This window comes from Perca flavescens, chromosome 8, assembly GCF_004354835.1.
Source record: "Perca flavescens isolate YP-PL-M2 chromosome 8, PFLA_1.0, whole genome shotgun sequence".
Taxonomy (NCBI): Eukaryota; Metazoa; Chordata; class Actinopteri; order Perciformes; family Percidae; genus Perca; species Perca flavescens.
Window position 1 is genome coordinate 34,252,871 of NC_041338.1, and position 17,830 is coordinate 34,270,700.

General features: G+C 41.0%; 2 protein-coding genes and 1 long non-coding RNA gene across 5 annotated transcripts in view; 2 read left to right on the forward strand and 1 right to left on the reverse strand.

Annotated features, from left to right (window-relative positions):
* The window catches only part of aass (aminoadipate-semialdehyde synthase), a 55,069-nt gene that overhangs the window by 22,701 nt on the left and 14,538 nt on the right, over positions 1-17,830 (forward strand). For all 3 annotated transcript variants that reach the window (XR_003693129.1, XM_028584324.1, XM_028584323.1), the window contains exons 13-17: positions 463-530; positions 5,121-5,242; positions 5,431-5,560; positions 6,266-6,376; positions 11,716-11,824. Coding sequence is in view for 2 of the 3 variants with exons in the window: in XM_028584324.1 (XP_028440125.1) it covers positions 463-530; positions 5,121-5,242; positions 5,431-5,560; positions 6,266-6,376; positions 11,716-11,824 (540 nt within the window). In the remaining variant the exon portion in view is untranslated. The remainder of the gene's footprint in view (positions 1-462; positions 531-5,120; positions 5,243-5,430; positions 5,561-6,265; positions 6,377-11,715; positions 11,825-17,830) is intronic.
* On the reverse strand, positions 7,490-11,319 carry LOC114559585 (E3 ubiquitin-protein ligase TRIM39-like). Its single transcript, XM_028584325.1, has 2 exons — positions 11,113-11,319; positions 7,490-9,477 (listed from the first exon to the last, which is right to left on the reverse strand). The coding sequence occupies exon 2, from the start codon at positions 9,466-9,468 to the stop codon at positions 7,828-7,830; it is 1,641 nt and encodes a 546-aa protein (XP_028440126.1). The 5' UTR covers positions 9,469-9,477; positions 11,113-11,319; the 3' UTR covers positions 7,490-7,827.
* LOC114559586 (uncharacterized) lies at positions 14,199-15,105 on the forward strand. The gene is made up of 3 exons (XR_003693130.1): positions 14,199-14,289; positions 14,383-14,545; positions 14,680-15,105. It is a non-coding gene; the product is annotated as an uncharacterized LOC114559586 (long non-coding RNA).

The window sequence follows — 17,830 nt, forward strand, 5'->3', positions numbered from 1 at the left end:
GTTGCCGGAACCTTTTTTGGTGGAACATTTGCACCCTGCAAAACAAAACGGCCAATACAATTTTCTCTTACCAGTGTATCGCCGTGTGTATTTTGTCCATAGCAAATCCCCGCCAATAGTTCCCAGAATGTCCCAGTTAGAGACTAAGTGCCGTAAACATATTCTTTGTAAATCTTTACAATCATTCCCCGAACAAACCTAGCAGGCCTGCCTTTTTGCACGATCCAAATTGTCCTTAAAACTTGGCATTTTCAGCGTGTAACGTTGCTCAGAGGTTCCGGTTAATGTTGCTCGATGCGACCGGAGTTTAAAGCTAATTCAATGAAAGCGGAAAGTGAGGGACATCCCGGCGGCACCGGAACTATCCTGTAAATTCAGACGTCCATATAGACTAGATATAATAATAATAATAATAATAATAATAATAATAACAGATTTAATGTAATTTCTTTGTCCCTGAAGGCTGTCATCACCTCAAACGGAGTCCTCACCCCAAAGTTTGAATACATTGAAAAACTTCGAGAAAAGAGGTAAGATTATTTCACACTGGAGCTGTGAGCATGTTACACAGTATGCCTGTTAAATGCTGTATTTGGTACATTTTTCAGCGTGTTTCTCAGTTGAATTATTCATAAAAATGTCAAAACAATTACTTAATGCAACCAATCCATGGATGAAATTTGTGAAGATTACGAGACAGGTAACGTTTGAAATCTGTCTGTCGTGTTCTAATGTAGCTCACCTGTGCTAACTCTCTTAACTGTAGCGTTTCAACATTACCGTTAATAGCAGCTTACTAAAGCCAAGCAACAGACCTTTTTCACAGCAGACATTTTGACTTGTTAGTAGGAAAAGCACAGCTGGAATTGATAACCTTAATGATGGCTCAATCCCATCAAGTGTCTAAGCTATTTCAGTGAGTCAGCATGCACAATACCAGGACCTCTCCTAAGTGGAATGCAGCCATCACTAATGGTTTTTAATACACTTGTGCTTTTCCTACTATGACATGTCAAGATGTCTGCCGTGAAAAAGGTCTATTTTCGTGCTTGGTAGCCTCCTCTTTTTGCTGTTTTCACTCTTTTAACTCACCCTTCTCTAGCGTTGCAGTTTGTGATGTCTTAGGTCCCTGATGCCAGTCGACAGTGCTGTAAGGGCGTTTTCACACCTATAGTTTGTTTGCTCTGGGCCGAATCAGATGATGCGTTTGTACACTTGGATTAGATTTCCCCCTTGGTCTGGTTTCGTTTCACACCTGGAAAAACCCAAGCGTACCAAAATGCGTCATTACAACTTACGCAAGAACGTCCACTCCGCTTATTAGTCGGATGTGTCTGGGCAAGAAAGTAAATGCAGAAAGTGTTCTGGATATTATATGTCTGTGTATTTCTTGCATCTCCATGGTCAAACCAGCTCATTTCATTTAAGTAATCAGACATCGTCACTGAGACTTCGCTCTGCTGCGCCGGTTTTTGTCTCCCAACTTTAACGGCGGCTGGTTTGACCGTAGAAATTTGAGTGACGCCTTGACTGCAGTTTCTGTCAGAGAAACATTGCAAGCTGCCACAGTTTGCTGCTCTGCCGCATCGCAGATCGCAAAGCACACCTGACTACAGGAGGTGGGATTGAACCGAGCGTTGGGTACAAACGAACAGCTCCACACTTCGAGTGAAAGCGTACCGAGACCACCTCATCACGCAGGTCTCGGTACGCTTTTGGTGTGCACCCGAGTGCGATTGGCGCGTTCTCTCCTTCCCAAACGAACCGCACCAAGGGGGGCTATCCAATTGTAGTGCGATTGAACCGGACTAAATGAGGCAGGTGTGAAAGCCCCCTAAGCTGCGCTTTTAGCGACTAACGGTCCCCTTGTGGTTGTTCCTGCACAGTGCTGCCCTCTGGTGTCTGCTCTGCCATCCTGCCTCTGCATTAACACCTTGCATGGCAAGCGTGCTAATAAGACGCAGCTGCTAGCCCCGATCAGGCGCTGGACCCTTCGGGTATCGACGGGTAGAAACACCTTTTCTTCTTTCGTCACCTCTTTGGTCGCATCAGTCTGTCTTTTTTTCGTCTAGTTTAAGCATTTCTTTTTTTTTAAACTTTCAGCGCAGTCAGATGAGAAGATGAATATCTGTTTAATTTCTGTGAATTCGGTACAGAGATTGGTCCAAGACTTGTTTAGCCTAGCTTAGCACAAAGATTGTGTGGGGGTGGGTGTGGGTGTGGGTGGGGGGGGGGGGGGACTGCTAGCTTTCGTCCATTAAAAGAGAAATCCTCCTAACCACATTTCCAAAGCTGCCTTGTGTCGCAAGTCAAAGAAATCAGGAGTTTCTGGAATCTTTTATATCTCTGAAGAGAACATTCTGATTCCTTCTTCTTAAATGTGAATATTTTCTAGTTTTTTTTTCACTCCTCTTTGACAGTAAACTAAATATCTTTCATCTCATCTTGGACTTTGGAAAACACTGACATTTCTTTTGCCATTTTCTGACATTTTATAGACCAAACAACTAATTTATTAATCAAGAAAATATTTGACAATGAAAGTAATTGTAAGTTGCAGCCCTAAATGCAGCAGTAGGACACTTTGCACTGGCAGTATTATATAGTCTTAATCCAGGAGAGAGTTGTGTGGAGCTGATAGTCTTGATGAGCTTCGTAGCAACTCATTTGGCAACGGCTCAAATGTAACGGACGTTTGTTAATATCCAAAAGTCATACACTAAACCTTTTTTAAATGACAACTTTCCAGATGGCTATCATTCTTGTTGGTGCCACCAATTCATTGCTTTTTAACTTTTAATGGAGCTAGGCTAGCCGTTTCCCCCAGTTTTTGTGCTAAGCTAGGCCAAATTGGTCCTAGACCTCACTCTGCACTGGACGCACCGAGCTGAGACAGATTGTCTCCTCTGACTTTGTATAAGACAGAAAACAAATTATTCATCTGCATGTTTATCATTTCCTTGAAATCCTCATCAGCATTCTGTTCCTTATTATTGTTTTTTTTTATCTGCTTTGATTAATTTCTCAGTTGATGACACATGTAGCTTCTTTTACCTCGCTACTTTTCTGCAGCTTCAGTTAATGTTGCTGTTAAAAACAAACATTTTAATGAGATTGTCAAATCTATTTGGACTCCTTAACCCTTAATAATGTTTGTTTCTTCAAATTATTACCATTTAGGCTCAGTGCAGATTTGCTCCTTAGTGTCCATATTAACAGCTTTCAACCTCTTCTTAAGACTGTTTTTCACACAGAGTTCTGCTCGCTCATATTTAGGCCACCTCTAAGACTTGATGAGTTTTCTTCCTAATTGATCCCAAGTATCATTTTTTCCAGACAAGCCATGCCACCAAATCTTAATCCTTTTGATTGAGTTTGGCTCCTTTTTAAGATATGTACACCGAGGGAGAAATCCTCCTGAGGGAACGTCTCTCTTTTCTTTTTTAATTAAGAAGACGAGGCTCGGCGGCGGGCAGATCGCCGGTCTGACCTCCAGCCAGACCCGCTTCGACTCGTGCGTGTGTGTGTAGCGTCGCATCCAATTAGACCAAAGCTAACGAGTCCGGGAGTCTGACTTATGGGCGAGAGGGGGGGGTTGAGGCGCTTGGTGGTGATATATTAATGCCACGAGTTACTCAGGGTGATGCCTCCATTATGGTGTTATTGTTGTTATGGCGTTCAGAAAATTCATCATGCAAAATCACAGACTTTTTAACTGCACCCAGTTGTTTGGAGAAGGCCATTCGGTTTAATTAAAAGGCCATTTTCACTACGGGTTACATATGTGATTGGAGCTCGGCTTTAACAGAGACACTAGAGGCCAATATCAATATTTAAAAATCCGATATTCTGATTTATCGGCCAATATATTTAAAAAATCAATCCAGAAACGCGTAACAAAACATAAACAGATTTCCTTAAAATTAGTTATTTGTAGTTATTTATGAGTCCTCACTAAAATAATATGATTTGTTTTATTGTCACAACAGAACAGAGGAATATCAAAATATATTAAAGTTCTGATAAATAAAATGTATAAAAATACAAACTTAAGATATGAAACTTGAAGTCCTGTGGACAAAAAAAACAACTAAAAAATAAATCTGTGTAGCCACTCTGGTGGACAAACTCTGCAACGCCAACACTCGCAACATGGTTGAAGGGGGTTTCGTCCGTTTTTATTTCATTTTTTAAATATTAATTTATCAGCCATTATACATGCCGATACCGATAGTTTGGAAAATGTCCAATATCGGCCGCCCGCCGATATATCGCTCGGGCTCTAAGAGACACTGCCGCTGAATCAGATTCTAAACTCTTTATTCTGTGCATGTGTAATTTATAAAGTTGTCTTGTTATTGAAATATATATAAAAAAAAAAACTAACAATAGTTTTAATATGTAATTGAAAAATAATAATTTAGTTTTTCTTTAAGGTTACTCGTATTGTCAATTCCTAAATATTCAAATGGATAAATACCAATGAATGTATTTATTTGCATATCAAATGAATATCAAATGAAATATCATTTCGATAAAAATCTCCTGTAGTAGTTTCATTTAAATTTGATGAAATGCTGACCATTTAAAGTTCTTCAAAAACTCAACGTTGTTTCTCCAAATCCAAATCCGTGTAGGTCCGAGTTAAAACACAGTCACCGAGACCCACTGGTGTGTTGGTAAGTTTTTCTGACGTAGCTCTAAGTCAGTGTTTCCGGATGAGATGACCATAGATTTTAATAAAAAGGCAATTATAGTCATGGTCAACAGGTCAAGTGGCAGACTCCTGCAAAGGAAAATTAAGACTACAAGGTACTGCAAGTCTTTTGTGCCTACGGCAATTAGACTGCACAACAATAGACTTACAAAACTCGTAGGCATTTTAAACTACGAGCATACTGTATATATCAGCACTCAATGATTATATTTATTCCATACATGCTTGTCATGTTTCTTCAATGTTCTTACTGCTTTGTCGGTCTTGTCCTTGTTTTTCTTTCGTTTGTTTTTGTATTGATGTTTTTAATGTTACGCAGTAGGCTGTATAACGATGGAGCGTGTAATGGCGACCACGTGACTTGTGGGTAATAAAGTTTACCTTGACCTTTAATGTCCTTCAGGGAGAAGGCTCAGATCATGAGGAAGGCTGGGATGAAGCGAGTTCTGCTGCTGGGTTCAGGATACGTCTCGGGACCCGTCGTTGAGTATTTGACTCGCGACGAGAAGACCCAGGTCACTGTTGGTGAGTTTGTCTAACAAACTCTTAAAGTCATACAAGTGATGTGTGTGGGGGGGGGAGTGAAATATGTAACTCTATCCTAGTTCCACTGATATAACACAAGTGAGTTAACATAATTTTGTCGGTACCCTAAAAAGTACAGAGTTTGGTACCCAACCCTACATTCCTCTGTCTGCGGTTTCTTCTGTTAGCGTCGGTGATGCTGAGGCAGGCGGAGGAGCTGGCAGCCAAATATCCCAACACTATTCCCGTCATGCTGGACGCCGGCAGCCAGGAAGGACACCTGGACTCTCTGGTCAAAGATCACGACTTGGTCATCAGGTACAGCATGCACTGCTGTACAACCCAATATTTTGTTACAGGAAGGCAAACATGTGAATGGATGGATGTCATTTCTTTTCCTAAAGTAAACTTGAAATACTTGAGGGCATTTTAATATGTCCTTTTTATTCTTAGGATCTCTAAAGTTACTGTTAAGCGGACCCATTTATTTGTTTTAGTTGGACACACCCCCAAAAGGAGGTGTGTCCCGTCAGCTGCTGTTTCAAATCCATTCAAATAACTTTATTTGTCACCGATAAAATAAAAGGTGCAAAGAGTAGCACATAAAAGGACAATTCACTGATGAGGTACAAATATTAATAAATATATAAGTAATGCATTGTGACTAGCAACATTTAGCAACTATTTGGGTATTTAGGGCAACCCTTACAATCTATGAAAGTTGGTGTTTGCGTAAAAAACTTATGTAAATTTTAGATGATGAAAGCCTGGACCCAGTGGGGAACTCAGCAAATGCTCCTTGTTTTCTGTATTATAGTTCATTTTCTTTGTAGGTTCCTAATTGAATATTATTGAAAGTCTGTAGCCTCCATAGCTCTGTAAAGCTGTTTTTTCTTTGGATTAATGAAAAATGTAGATGTGTGGACATCTCAGGCTCAACTTTACATTATCAGACTTAGCTCAGTTTTCATCAGTCTGCTACATGCAAGACAAATTCATCAGCTATCTGTCCTGCCTCCACAGCATGCTGCCGTACTCTCTTCACCCACTCATCGCCAAACACTGCATCAAGAGGAAGGTAAACATGGTGACAGCCAGCTACCTGAGTCCTGCCATGAGGGAGCTGCAGAGCAGGTGAAGTACACAACAGACACAGATTAAACAGGATAGATTTACATGTGCTTTAGAACTTTTACCAATGTAATTGAACTTTTCATCAGAAAAAACTTATTTAAAGCAAAAAAAATGTTTTTCTTTAAACATGTCTGAAGGAGAATAAACAAGGAATATTTAATTTGTAATGAGCCATGTACGATATTAAACATAAATGTTGTATGTATTGTACCGCAGTTTGCTTTAAGCAATCTTTTCATCCGCAGTCCATCTGCCAACTCAAAATCAAAATTACGCCAAAAACATACTGGACGCAGAAACGTGGAGCTATTTTTATTTCGGCGCCCATGTTATCCAATCTGTCTGGCCACACCGGCTGCGAACAGCAGTGGCCGCACCAGCGTCTCCTCTATTTCTTGCACGTGCTGCAAGCGAATGTGTCAAGCCAGGTAAGGAAACAAATACAGGAAGGCCACAGCGCAACCGGATACTTCACCCATGTTTATGGTGATTGGCGCTTCACAGCCGGTGTGTTCCCGGGGTTATAATATGTAGTTATGGATAACATAAAATAATAAACAATCAGAAAATGTTTTATTCCTCCGGTTCCTCTCTTCATTCACTCTCTCGCTCGCTCGACCACTGCTTCTCTCTCTTACCCTCGCTCCCTTTTTCTCTGATGGTTGGACATATCTACACTCTTTGGACAAAAGTCACAGTGTTGTTACATTGCACGTGTATTCAATTTTAATTAATAGTATGAAACAAAAACGGTACTTTCTTTCTGAGTGGAGCTGGGGTGTTAACATAATGCTGGTTGTTAAAAATCAGTAATTATCAGCTGTACTCACCAGTTTTTGGCAGACTCTTGCCAGTTTGATTTTTCTTTTGTGAGAAACACGTGGAAGTTGAGCTCTTCTCCTTTTCCAGTGTTGCTGCGCCTCTTGCTGCAGAAGAGGTTTTATGGCCTTTTAGGTTTGGATCTGACATAATTTTTAGCACAAAATTGCTACCCATGGAACATACCATCACCATACCAAAGACAACAAAACAGTTCAGTCCAAGACCTGGAAGAAAATACAGTATCGTACACATTAAACAATTAGGGCATCAACAAATACCACAGACAAGCTATTTACATTTTGCTTTTATTAATACATTTCCCCTCAGTAATTGTGCCAAAGTTTTGATTTTGCCAAATGAACATATGACTTTTGCCAGTGCTTCTTTTTTATAATACATTATTTGTGGTGTTTTGATGGTCTTGAAGAAAGCTGTTGCACCTATTAGAAGCGATTTGAGAATAATACGTAACACAAATCAACCTGGTGTGTTTGAGCACAAGGCTGAGCCCTTATGCTATTTAATAAAAAAAAAAATGGCATTAAGACATTACCATCATGTGAAGTAAAACAGCTATTTTAGGCAGTTATTACATAACTATTAGGATTTTTGTAGGAAATCAAATGATTCTACTCAGTGCGATTGACAGGAGAGATGATCAGAGGGGCAGAGTTTTTACCACCGTTATTACAAGGACAAAAGAGTGGGTAGAGTTTCTCAGTGAATGAGCAGCCAGTAAAGGAATAGATAAGAGCTGCAGCATCAGCATCATAAAAGGAGACCAGACCCTCCTCATAATCCACAAACACCCCCACCTTCTCAGGACGAGACTTCAGAGAGAGACTGATTACGTGGTCAGCACAAGATTTGTACTCGTTTGCATTCCTCAAACATATTAACCAGTAGCCAATCTGAGGGCTTGGTGTGATTCTTCCTTTCCTGTTGATCGACTCTTTGGCCACTCCTAAAAACCAGTCAGTCTTCCCTTTAACCTGAACCTCGTAATAAAATCTTCCTGAAGAGAAACTCTGCTTTGCTAAAACATTAGAACAAGTATCAAATCTCTCTGGATTGTCTGGGAGATTGTTCTTTACATCGCCATGTTGAACTTGTTTTCCGTCATCGGACAGGATGAGGTTTGGATGTGCTGTATCAGGATCGAGGGTCACATCCACTGCAGACTGCTGGACCATCTTTAGCTCAGCCTCAGCGAGCAGCTTCTTCATCTGTTTCCTGAGTGTCTCCACCATCTGATTCACAGCTCTCACCACAGTCCCCTCATGTGGTGGACGGATGATGGTTTCTGTCCAGTTCTTGGTGGGTGGAGAAGCGTTCAGGGACATGAAGCCCTGGAAGAAGTGGAGGTGGTCTTCAGACTGTGAGAGCTGCTCCACCTCAGTGCTTCTCTTCTTCAGCTCAGAGATGTCCTGTTCCAGCTCTTTGATCAAGCGTTCAGCCTGTTTCTCTGTCTTTCTCTGCTTCTCTTTGATCGTGTTGATGAGCTCAGCCTGGCTTCTCTCAACACACTCCTTCAGAGCGGTGAAGGCCTGAACACCTCCTGCTATCTCTCTGTCTGCATCTTTATCACTGAGCTCCACTGAATGTTTGATCTCCTGAATCTTCAGTCGTCTCTTCTGGATCATCTGCTGAATTTTAGCCCCCAGCTCTGCTTTCTTAACTTCATATTCTTCTTTCAGAGGAACAACATCATGTGTCTTGTGGTCAGAAATGGTGCAGAGCATGCAGACACACATCAGGTCGGTCTTACAGAACAGCTCCAGCAGTTTATCGTGCTTCGTACACATCCTGCCTTCCAGGTTCTCCACAGGGTCGATCAGCTGATGTCTTTTCAGACCTGACCTTGTCAGATGAGGCTCCAGGTGAGTCTCACAGTAGGAGTCCAGACACACCAGGCAGGACTTCAGGGCCTTCAGTTTGGTTCCAGTGCAGACGTCACAGGGAACTTCTGCTGGTTTGGACACTTGTTGCTCTGAGCTGCTGCTGCTGCTGCTGCTGGCTTTCTGCTGAGCTGACTGTCTGAACTGAGCAGCCACCTCAGAGATCAAAGTATTGACTCGCAGCTCAGGTCCGGTGTTGCAAACCTCTTTACAGTTGGGACACTGATTGGGGACATTAAGTTCCCAGTGTTCAGTGATGCAGGTTTTACAGAAGTTGTGTCCACATGGTATGGTGACCGGATCAGTGAACACATCCAGACAGATGGAGCACAGAAACTGATCTTCAGTCAGCAGACAGCTGGCAGCGGACATATCGACAATCTGAGGACATAAAGTGTGAACTATGATTAGTGGAATATAAGAAGAGCCATCCTAAATTTGGTCATTATATTTCACCCAACTAAGGGCCAAATTTATTTAAAAAAGATGAATTCTATGCAGCCTCAATCTCCATATGTTCAGCATTTGATTTACTAAAACGGCTCATTATGCAGTCAGGTCCTGGATGGATGCCGTGAGTGGTTTTTGGTATTTGGTCTGGCATTAACGGAATACGCCACTGTTGAAATAGGGTTATTCACCGTCTCCTCTATATTTATATAGATGGGCAAATGCATTTTTGTCTCAGTGCATGCATTGTCTTAGTCCGGCGCCGCCGCCGCTAGCTTAGCTTAGCGTAATGAATGGAATCCTTTTGTTGCCGTTAGCATGTCGTGAGTAAAAGTGACCTAACGAAAACCAAAACAAAACCTAATTACTTCTTGTGGCCTGCGTATTCACAACAAGTAAAAATAGCCATGCAGATTAAGACTAGACGATTTCCTAGGCAGATATTGACTTGGGACTATATTGGGTGGAAATGGGCTACAGCCGAAGCACTGCTACCCGGGCACAGAGATATCAGCAGCCCGCGGGGCTCTGCGGCCGGCGCAACGTCACGGTTTCTGGGTTAGTGGGCAACCAAATGCCGCTGCCCTGACCGAGCCCCGCAGATCTCAGTGCACGTTATAGGTTTACAAAGTAAAAAAAAATGCCCAAAGTCCCCCCGAAGGGTCTTACCATCTCCAACAGAAAACACTGTTCACCAACTGCTCCAAACAGCTCTATTGTAGTCCAGCCTTTACTTCAGAGACAGATGTGCGTCACTTTGTAACACACGTTATAATGCTCGCCTAGCTGCTAGCGTGGCGTGTGTGTGTGTGTGTTGTGTAATCAGAGCTTCTTTGTTTTGATAGCGTGTTAGTGCCTTGTGTGTCGAGGGCCCTGACAAAGCGACACGAGTTGGGGAACGGTCTATGAAAGCCGCATGGAAGCATTCCCAGGCTACTCTTTCCAGGATTTAGAGTACAGCACTTTAAGTACAACTTCCTAAAACTTCTATGCGTGTACGTACCCAGTACTTTCCACCACCGGTTGTTGAAACTCAGTAAATATTATCCGCTTTTCTTTCTTAGAAAGGCAGACTGTACTTTTAACTGTACTGTACTTTAAACCCTACTGTTTTTCAATTACATGACAGAAACCGGCTATACAAGTTGTACAACTTTTTATTTTGTACCTTTTTATATAATGGACCTTTTTCTCAGCAGACATGTTGACTTGTCATAGTAGGAAAAGCCCAGCTGAAATTGCTAAGCTTAACGATTGCTCAATCCCATCAAGTGTCCCAGTAAGCTATTTCAGTGAGTCAGCATGCACAATACCAGGACCTCTCCTAAGTGGAATGCAGCCATCGTTAAGGTTTTCCATTTCAGCTGTGCTTTTCCTACTATGACATGTCAAAATGTCTGCTGTGTAAAAGGTCTCTAGATGACACTACAGCCAATTCCAAAGGGAATCTAAGCTAGGCTTTTAGCAGGCCTACTTTATCTGCTGTTACTTTGTTTCTTTGTTCTGGATTCTGGTTTTCACTTTGAGCAAATATTTAGTGAGTGCCTTTTGTCTCAGTGTACTCACCAGTGTTAGGCAGAGATTCTCCTGTTGTAGAGAAAAAGCTGCTGGATTCAGTTGAATGTTTCTTTAGAGAGAAACGGAGAGAGTTGTCTCGACTGCAGCTCTGCTGTCGCTCAGACTAACTTTCACTTTCATTTCAGGATATTTGACGTTGCAGCTCTCCTCTTCCATTGTTGCTCCACCTCCCAGTGGAGCTCTGGGAGGGAGGTTTTATTGAGTCTTCGAGAAATAGCCTAACAATGCTTTGGAACAAGATTAGTTTTTTTCTACTTTTTTGTTTCTGTAAAACTGAGATGGAAAACTTTTTTCACTAAGCCACAAGTTTGCCTTCTCTATGATTTTGTGGTTTCAAAGGTAGTCAAGAAACATTCTATCTTCAAAGTCCTCTTAAGTGATTTTAAAAATGCATTAATCAGTGACAGAACACAACTAAACACAGTATGTAAACAAAATAACAAAAAAATTACATTTCTAGCTAGTTAACTGGTTTAGACTGGTAAAGAAAATGTATTTTACAGGTCCTTAATCAAGATATACTGAAGTCTTTGTGTGTGTGTGTGTGTGTGTGTGTGTGTGTCTTTGTGCGTGTGTCTTTGTGTTTGACAGTGCGGAGGAGGCGGGCATCACCATAGTGAATGAGATGGGACTGGACCCAGGAATCGATCACATGCTGGCCATGGAGTGTATCGACAAGGCCAAAGCCGATGGCTGCACCGTGAGTCGTGTGTGTGTGTGTGTGTGTGTGTGTGTGTGTGTGTGTGTGTGTGTGTGTGTGTGTGTGTGTGTGTGTGTGTGTGGTGTATGTGGTTTACACGGACAACACGCCAGACATTTCACCTGGGCTCCACGGACCTAAGGGTAATACGGGGACTATGCCAAAGTCCTCATAAATCAAAGAGCGGAATTGCATTCTGTAGTGTCTAAACTACATAAATTCTCTTTTTCTTTGAAAGTCCTCATTTACCACTTGACCTGATTTTTGAGTGTATCCCAGTGTATCAGAACAGCGACGCCACTGCTGGGTTTTATATTGCAGTTTCATACACATTTCTGATACACACGGTGCATTTTGGCGGGCTGTCTTGTGATTGGCTGGTTTACGCGTGGGGGGCCCAAACGGAGGTCGACTGGAAGCTCCGCCAGACATGCCCGGAGCATGGCCCAGAGACGTTTTTGTTTAAAACTTAAATGGACCACACCTGGGAGCGGCATCTAGACGTCATGGACTTACTAGAGGATTAAATACATACAGGTAATGTTTATATTGTAAATAGATATTATAGATATTACTGTGAAATGTATAGCTATATTTACAAGCATGTGCAATGTTAGCTGAGCTAGCTTAATTGGCTATCAACATGTGCTGCTCATTAAGCCTCAGGCTAAAGCTGTGGAGGACAGCAGGTAGAGATGAGGACAGAAGCAACATTGCCAGCAGGTCAAATTTGGTAGTTTTGTTTTTAAAATGAAAGCTAGCTAGGTTAAGTTGAGCTGTGGCTACGGCATGGCTTAACAAGCAGGACGTAGCCACATGCCCTGCTCGTTAAGCCTCGTTTAGCATTTACGTGAAGTGGATGTCTGCAGAGAGGACAGGAGAGGAGGACTAGAAAGCAGCTAGTTGGCAGCTCGTTTTTTTTTGGAACTGGAACAAAAAAGAACTAAGAGGATGTACTGATATCATCTTTGGTTTTCCTATTCTGTAAGTACTAAGTTGATTAACAAGTTTATGTAACTGTCTGTCTGTATCCACCTGTAGCTTTTGTAATTGCTGAGGTCTGGACCTGGAAGCCTTAACTTTTACCACAGACATTGTGTTTGTTTTAGAGAATCTTATATTTTCTTAGTAGCCCAACATTATTTTGTTTAAATATGAAGTTGCAGTGACACAGGAAGGCTGGAAGATTTATCATTAATAGGAGTACTTTCAGGCCATTTAATAAATGTAATGTGTTTATGATGTTTTGTTAGTGTACTAAACCTGTAAGATAAATTAATTGGTACCCATAGTAACCAACCACAATGATCAATATACAAAACATGAGGGAAAACAGACCTGACAGGTATCTGGTGCAGTGTGTTATTTCAAAGAACTGTTCATTTAGTTAGCTGAGGACAGAGGCAGTAGTATAAAGCACCATGGTTTCTATAGCAAACAGCACCTGTTTACTGAGCCTCCTGCAAATGTCTGGGTTTAGACTACTTTCCAAATATATGACTATGTTGAATCTAGTAAACTTGTAGAGGGGATGGGACTGCCTTTTCTCTTGTAGTTTTACATACTTTTGACCATTCTTTGACCAGTCAGGTGCATGTTAATTTGAATAATTCTAAAACCGATCTAATGCCAGAAGCATCACAGTGATAACATTTCATGCCCTGGTTCTTTTTAATGTCATAATAATCTGTAATTCATATTGACCAAAGAAACCAAATTTAAAGGACTTTGAACCCAAAAACACAATGTGAATCCCATTACTGTCACATGAAGAAAGAGAAATGTAGAGCGTATGATATAAAGAGAAGAGAAATCAGACAGACTGTATCAATTTAAGATTTTATCTTTGAAAAGAACACAGCTGCTGTTAGTTAAAACATTTTTCTTGCTACCTGTCTGTTATTTTTGGATGGTAACACTGAGCAACATGGTCTATGAAGCCTACTAGAGATTCGCTCGATTTGTTTTTGATTAGAGAAATTACCTTGTGTGGTCAGTGACTTTCTACACCATCAGAAAACAAAATCAGTTGGAGGCAGGATGAAGTTTAGTCTGAATGTGGTCAAGCACAGCTGGAGATTAAAGCAACTGTCACCCTTCTCCTGTTATCTATTACAGACTCCCACCAGCCTGTTATTTTGTGAGAAAAGATGTTACACTTTTTATGTATTCTTAAAATAATCAATAAAATATGTGTGGTGCAGTTATGAGCACATCATTTGGCTTCTGTCCAGATGTGGCTTGTACATTACTAATTTATCCAGAGTTTTGTTTTCTGATCATGCTTGTCCCAGTGAACATTGTAATCCTGACAATCACTTTTGGTAATTTAGGCTGTGGCACCTGTAAACAGTAAACATGCAGCGGCGTGAGACGCATTAATCCAAAGGATGATGCAAGATTTTATGTTACTGCTGAAAGTGACAAAGTGGGACTTGACATCAAGTACATCAATGCTGTAAAAGGTAAGTTGAATCTTCTGACTGTTTAATCATGATTCAACTTTAATACATATCACTTTTTGCCACTTATTTGTTGTTTTGTCTTTGATGAATTAGGCCGTGGCATCTTCACCTCTGTTCCATTTGAAAAGGGAGACTTTCTATTGGAATACAGAGGTGATCTAATAAGCAAGCAAGAATGTGAGAGGAGACGGAGCATTTACCATGACCTCCTCAAAGTGTTTATGTTCGAGTTCCATTTTAATGGAAAACTGTGGTGGTAATGATATATATGTCACTGATTAATCTTATCAGAATTATATGACTCTTTTCTCTTTTTCTCACATTAGGTTCATTTACATTGCATTAGTAAAAAAACGGATTGTTTTGAAAATATTACTTGTGTTTTTGTAGTGTTGATGCAGCAACAGAGAATGGGTCACTTGGCAGACTTGTAAATGACGACCATATGAACCCTAATGCCAAGATGAAGTACCTCACTGTGCAAGGGAAGCCCCATCTCTGTTTGTTTGCAGTTCGAGACATAAGTCCAGGAGAGGAGATCACCTATAATTATGGTGACTCAGACTGGCCGTGGAGATGCAAGGTGGTCGAAATTTGACATTTTGAAATTGATAGTTCTCATATAAGAAATGCTTTAACCATAGAACATTTCACATACCAAAATACTGTACATTTTCCATCTAGCTCCAGGTAGAACATGATTTTTATAGCTTTTGTTAGCAGTTTGTTAGCACCATCAGTCCCCATACCACCTACCCAGCACACCATAGCAAAGATGATACTGACCATTACAGACTGGTAGAATAAAAACAATGAAGTCATCAAATGCTGTGTTCATCAGATTATAGTTTTCATAGTCCACGGTCTAAAATATGTTTTGTTTTTTTCCTTTTACAGGCCCTTGATGATGAAATGGCTCCAAAGATTTGTGGTGCCACAAATCCCCCATCCACAATTGATGAGCCTGAAGAGGTATGTCTTCTTCTTTTTTATTCAGATGTCAAATATCCTCTCTAGTAGTACGCTCCCAGGACTTTCTCTTTATTGTCCTTTTGTCTCTGTTTCATCTTCTACAGCTGACCACTGAGAGCAAGTGCATCCATACAGCTGTCAGCCACCCAAATCAGACCAGTCCAGAGCTCGCCCACTCACCAAGGTTGGAGAGGTAAATTAAATCTCATGTACAACTTAGTGAAGTTATTTGTGGCAAAATGTTAAATCTACCAACCTATTTCAATGTGTGTGTGTGTGTGTGTGTGTGCAGTCTGAGTAGAACATGCTTTATGTGGACAATGAAATGGAAGGACATTGTCTAAAACACGCTTGTTCAAGCTTCAGTCAGTATAATATCTTAGTGTATGTGTATCAAACGGTGAACCCCACCCAAATATGACTTGGGAGGACCATAAAGTTTAGAGGGTCCTGTCACCAGAGGCATCGCTTTGGTTTTTAAGAACACTTGACTGCCTGCATTTGATCTGTATGTTGGTTTAATGTGACTGATACGGTGTTTAGGTACATCTAGTGGATGGCCACCCACCAACAGCACTGACGAAAAAATTCATGAGAAAAAGTAATTTAAAAGAATCATAGCAAATCTAAGAACTATAAAAGGACCAAAAGTCACTCCATGTAAAGCTTACAGCCCCTTATTCTAGAAGTGCGATCATTCTAGCAAGTGGGCTGGCAATTGATAAAAAACAAAGAAATCAAATACTGTATTCAGCAGAGTATAGTTTTCATAGTCTACAGACTGTAGTCATGTGGCCTGTTCAGTGGCTAGAGAACTGTTTCAGAGACTACATGTTTTCCACAAAACACTCAGCAATACAGCCATGATATCTTTTCACAGAATACTACACAGGGAACATATTGTCTTCAAGATATTTATGATAATATATATATATATATATTTTTTTTTTTTTTTACAGGCCCTTGATGACGAATGGCTCCAAAGATTTGTGGTGCCACAAATCCCCATCCACAATTGATGAGCCTGAAGAGGTATGTCTTCTTTTTTTTTTCAGATGTCAAATATCCTCTAGTAGTACGTTCCCAGGACTTTCTCTTTATTGTCCTTTTGTCTCTTTGTTTCATCTTCTACAGCTGACCACTGAGAGCAAGTGCATCCATACAGCTGTCAGCCACCCAAATCAGACCAGTCCAGAGCTCGGCCCACTCACCAAGGTTGGAGAGGTAAATTAAATCATGTACAACTTAGTGAAGTTATTTGTAGCAAAATGTTAAATCTACCAACCTATTTCAATGTGTGTGTGTGTGTGTGTGTGTGTGTGTGTGCAGTCGCCTGAGTAGAACATGCTTTATGTGGACAATGTTGAGTAGAACATGCTTTATGTGGACAATGAAATGGAAGGACATTGTCTAAACATGCTTTTTCAAGCTTCAGTCAGTATAATATCTTAGTGTATGTGTATCAAATGGTGAACCCCACCCAAATATGACTTGGGAGGACCATAAAGTTTAGAGGGTCCTGTCACCAGAGGCATCGCTTTGTTTTTTAAGAACACTTGACTGCCTGCATTTGATCTGTATGTTGGTTTAACGTGAATGGTAAGTTGTTTGGTTACAGGTAATGGATAGGCACCCTATTAGTTATACTGGGCTACAACAAGTCAGCTCCTGGCACTGAGGCTAACCACAAATTCCCCATCTATAATTTAAAAAATATGAAGAAGTTATATCTTCATATAGGATATGCTTATAAATAAGCTGCGATAACTAAGATACGCTATAAATAACAATAAAATGCAATAAAATAGTAATAACATGTAACGAGTCTGATGGCTGATGGTACAAAAGAGCCCCCTAAGTGCTTTGAGGCATGCGGCTCACTGAGCCTGTGGCTACACATGCTCCTGAACTGCCTCAGTTCTACACACAGGAAGAGAGGGGTAGTCCTTTATAGTTTTCAGCGTCCCTCTCATCCGCTGTCTGTCACTGCCTCCACACTGTCCAAATCCATCCTTCCCACAGAGCTGGCATTCTCACCAGCTTGCCCAGTTTGATAGCACCACCAGTCCCGATACCACCTACCCAGCACACCATAGCAAAGATGATACTGACCATTACAGACTGGTAGAACAAAAAACAATGAAGTCCTCAAATGCTGTGTTCATCAGATTATAGTTTTCATAGTCCACGGTCTAAAATATCTTTTGTTTTTTCCTTTTACAGGCCCTTGATGACTAATGGCTCCAAAGATTTGTGGTGCCACAAATCCCCCATCCTCAATTGATGAGCCTGAAGAGGTAGGTCTTCTTTTTTTATTCAGATGTCAAATATCCTCTCTAGTACGCCCCAGGACTTTCTCTTATTGTCCTTTTTGTCTCTTTTGTTTCATCTTCTACAGCTGACCACTGAGAGCAAGTGCATCCATACAGCTGTCAGCCACCCAAATCAGACCAGTCCAGAGCTCGCCCACTCACCAAGGTTGGAGAGGTAAATTAAATCTCATGTACAACTTAGTGAAGTTATTTGTGGCAAAATGTTAAATCTACCAACCTATTTCAATGTGTGTGTG

Bases quoted from the DNA above. Each gene is read 5' to 3' on its own strand.
- LOC114559585 (XM_028584325.1), bottom strand. From the start codon at position 9,468: ATGTCCGCTGCCAGCTGTCTGCTGACTGAAGATCAGTTTCTGTGCTCC.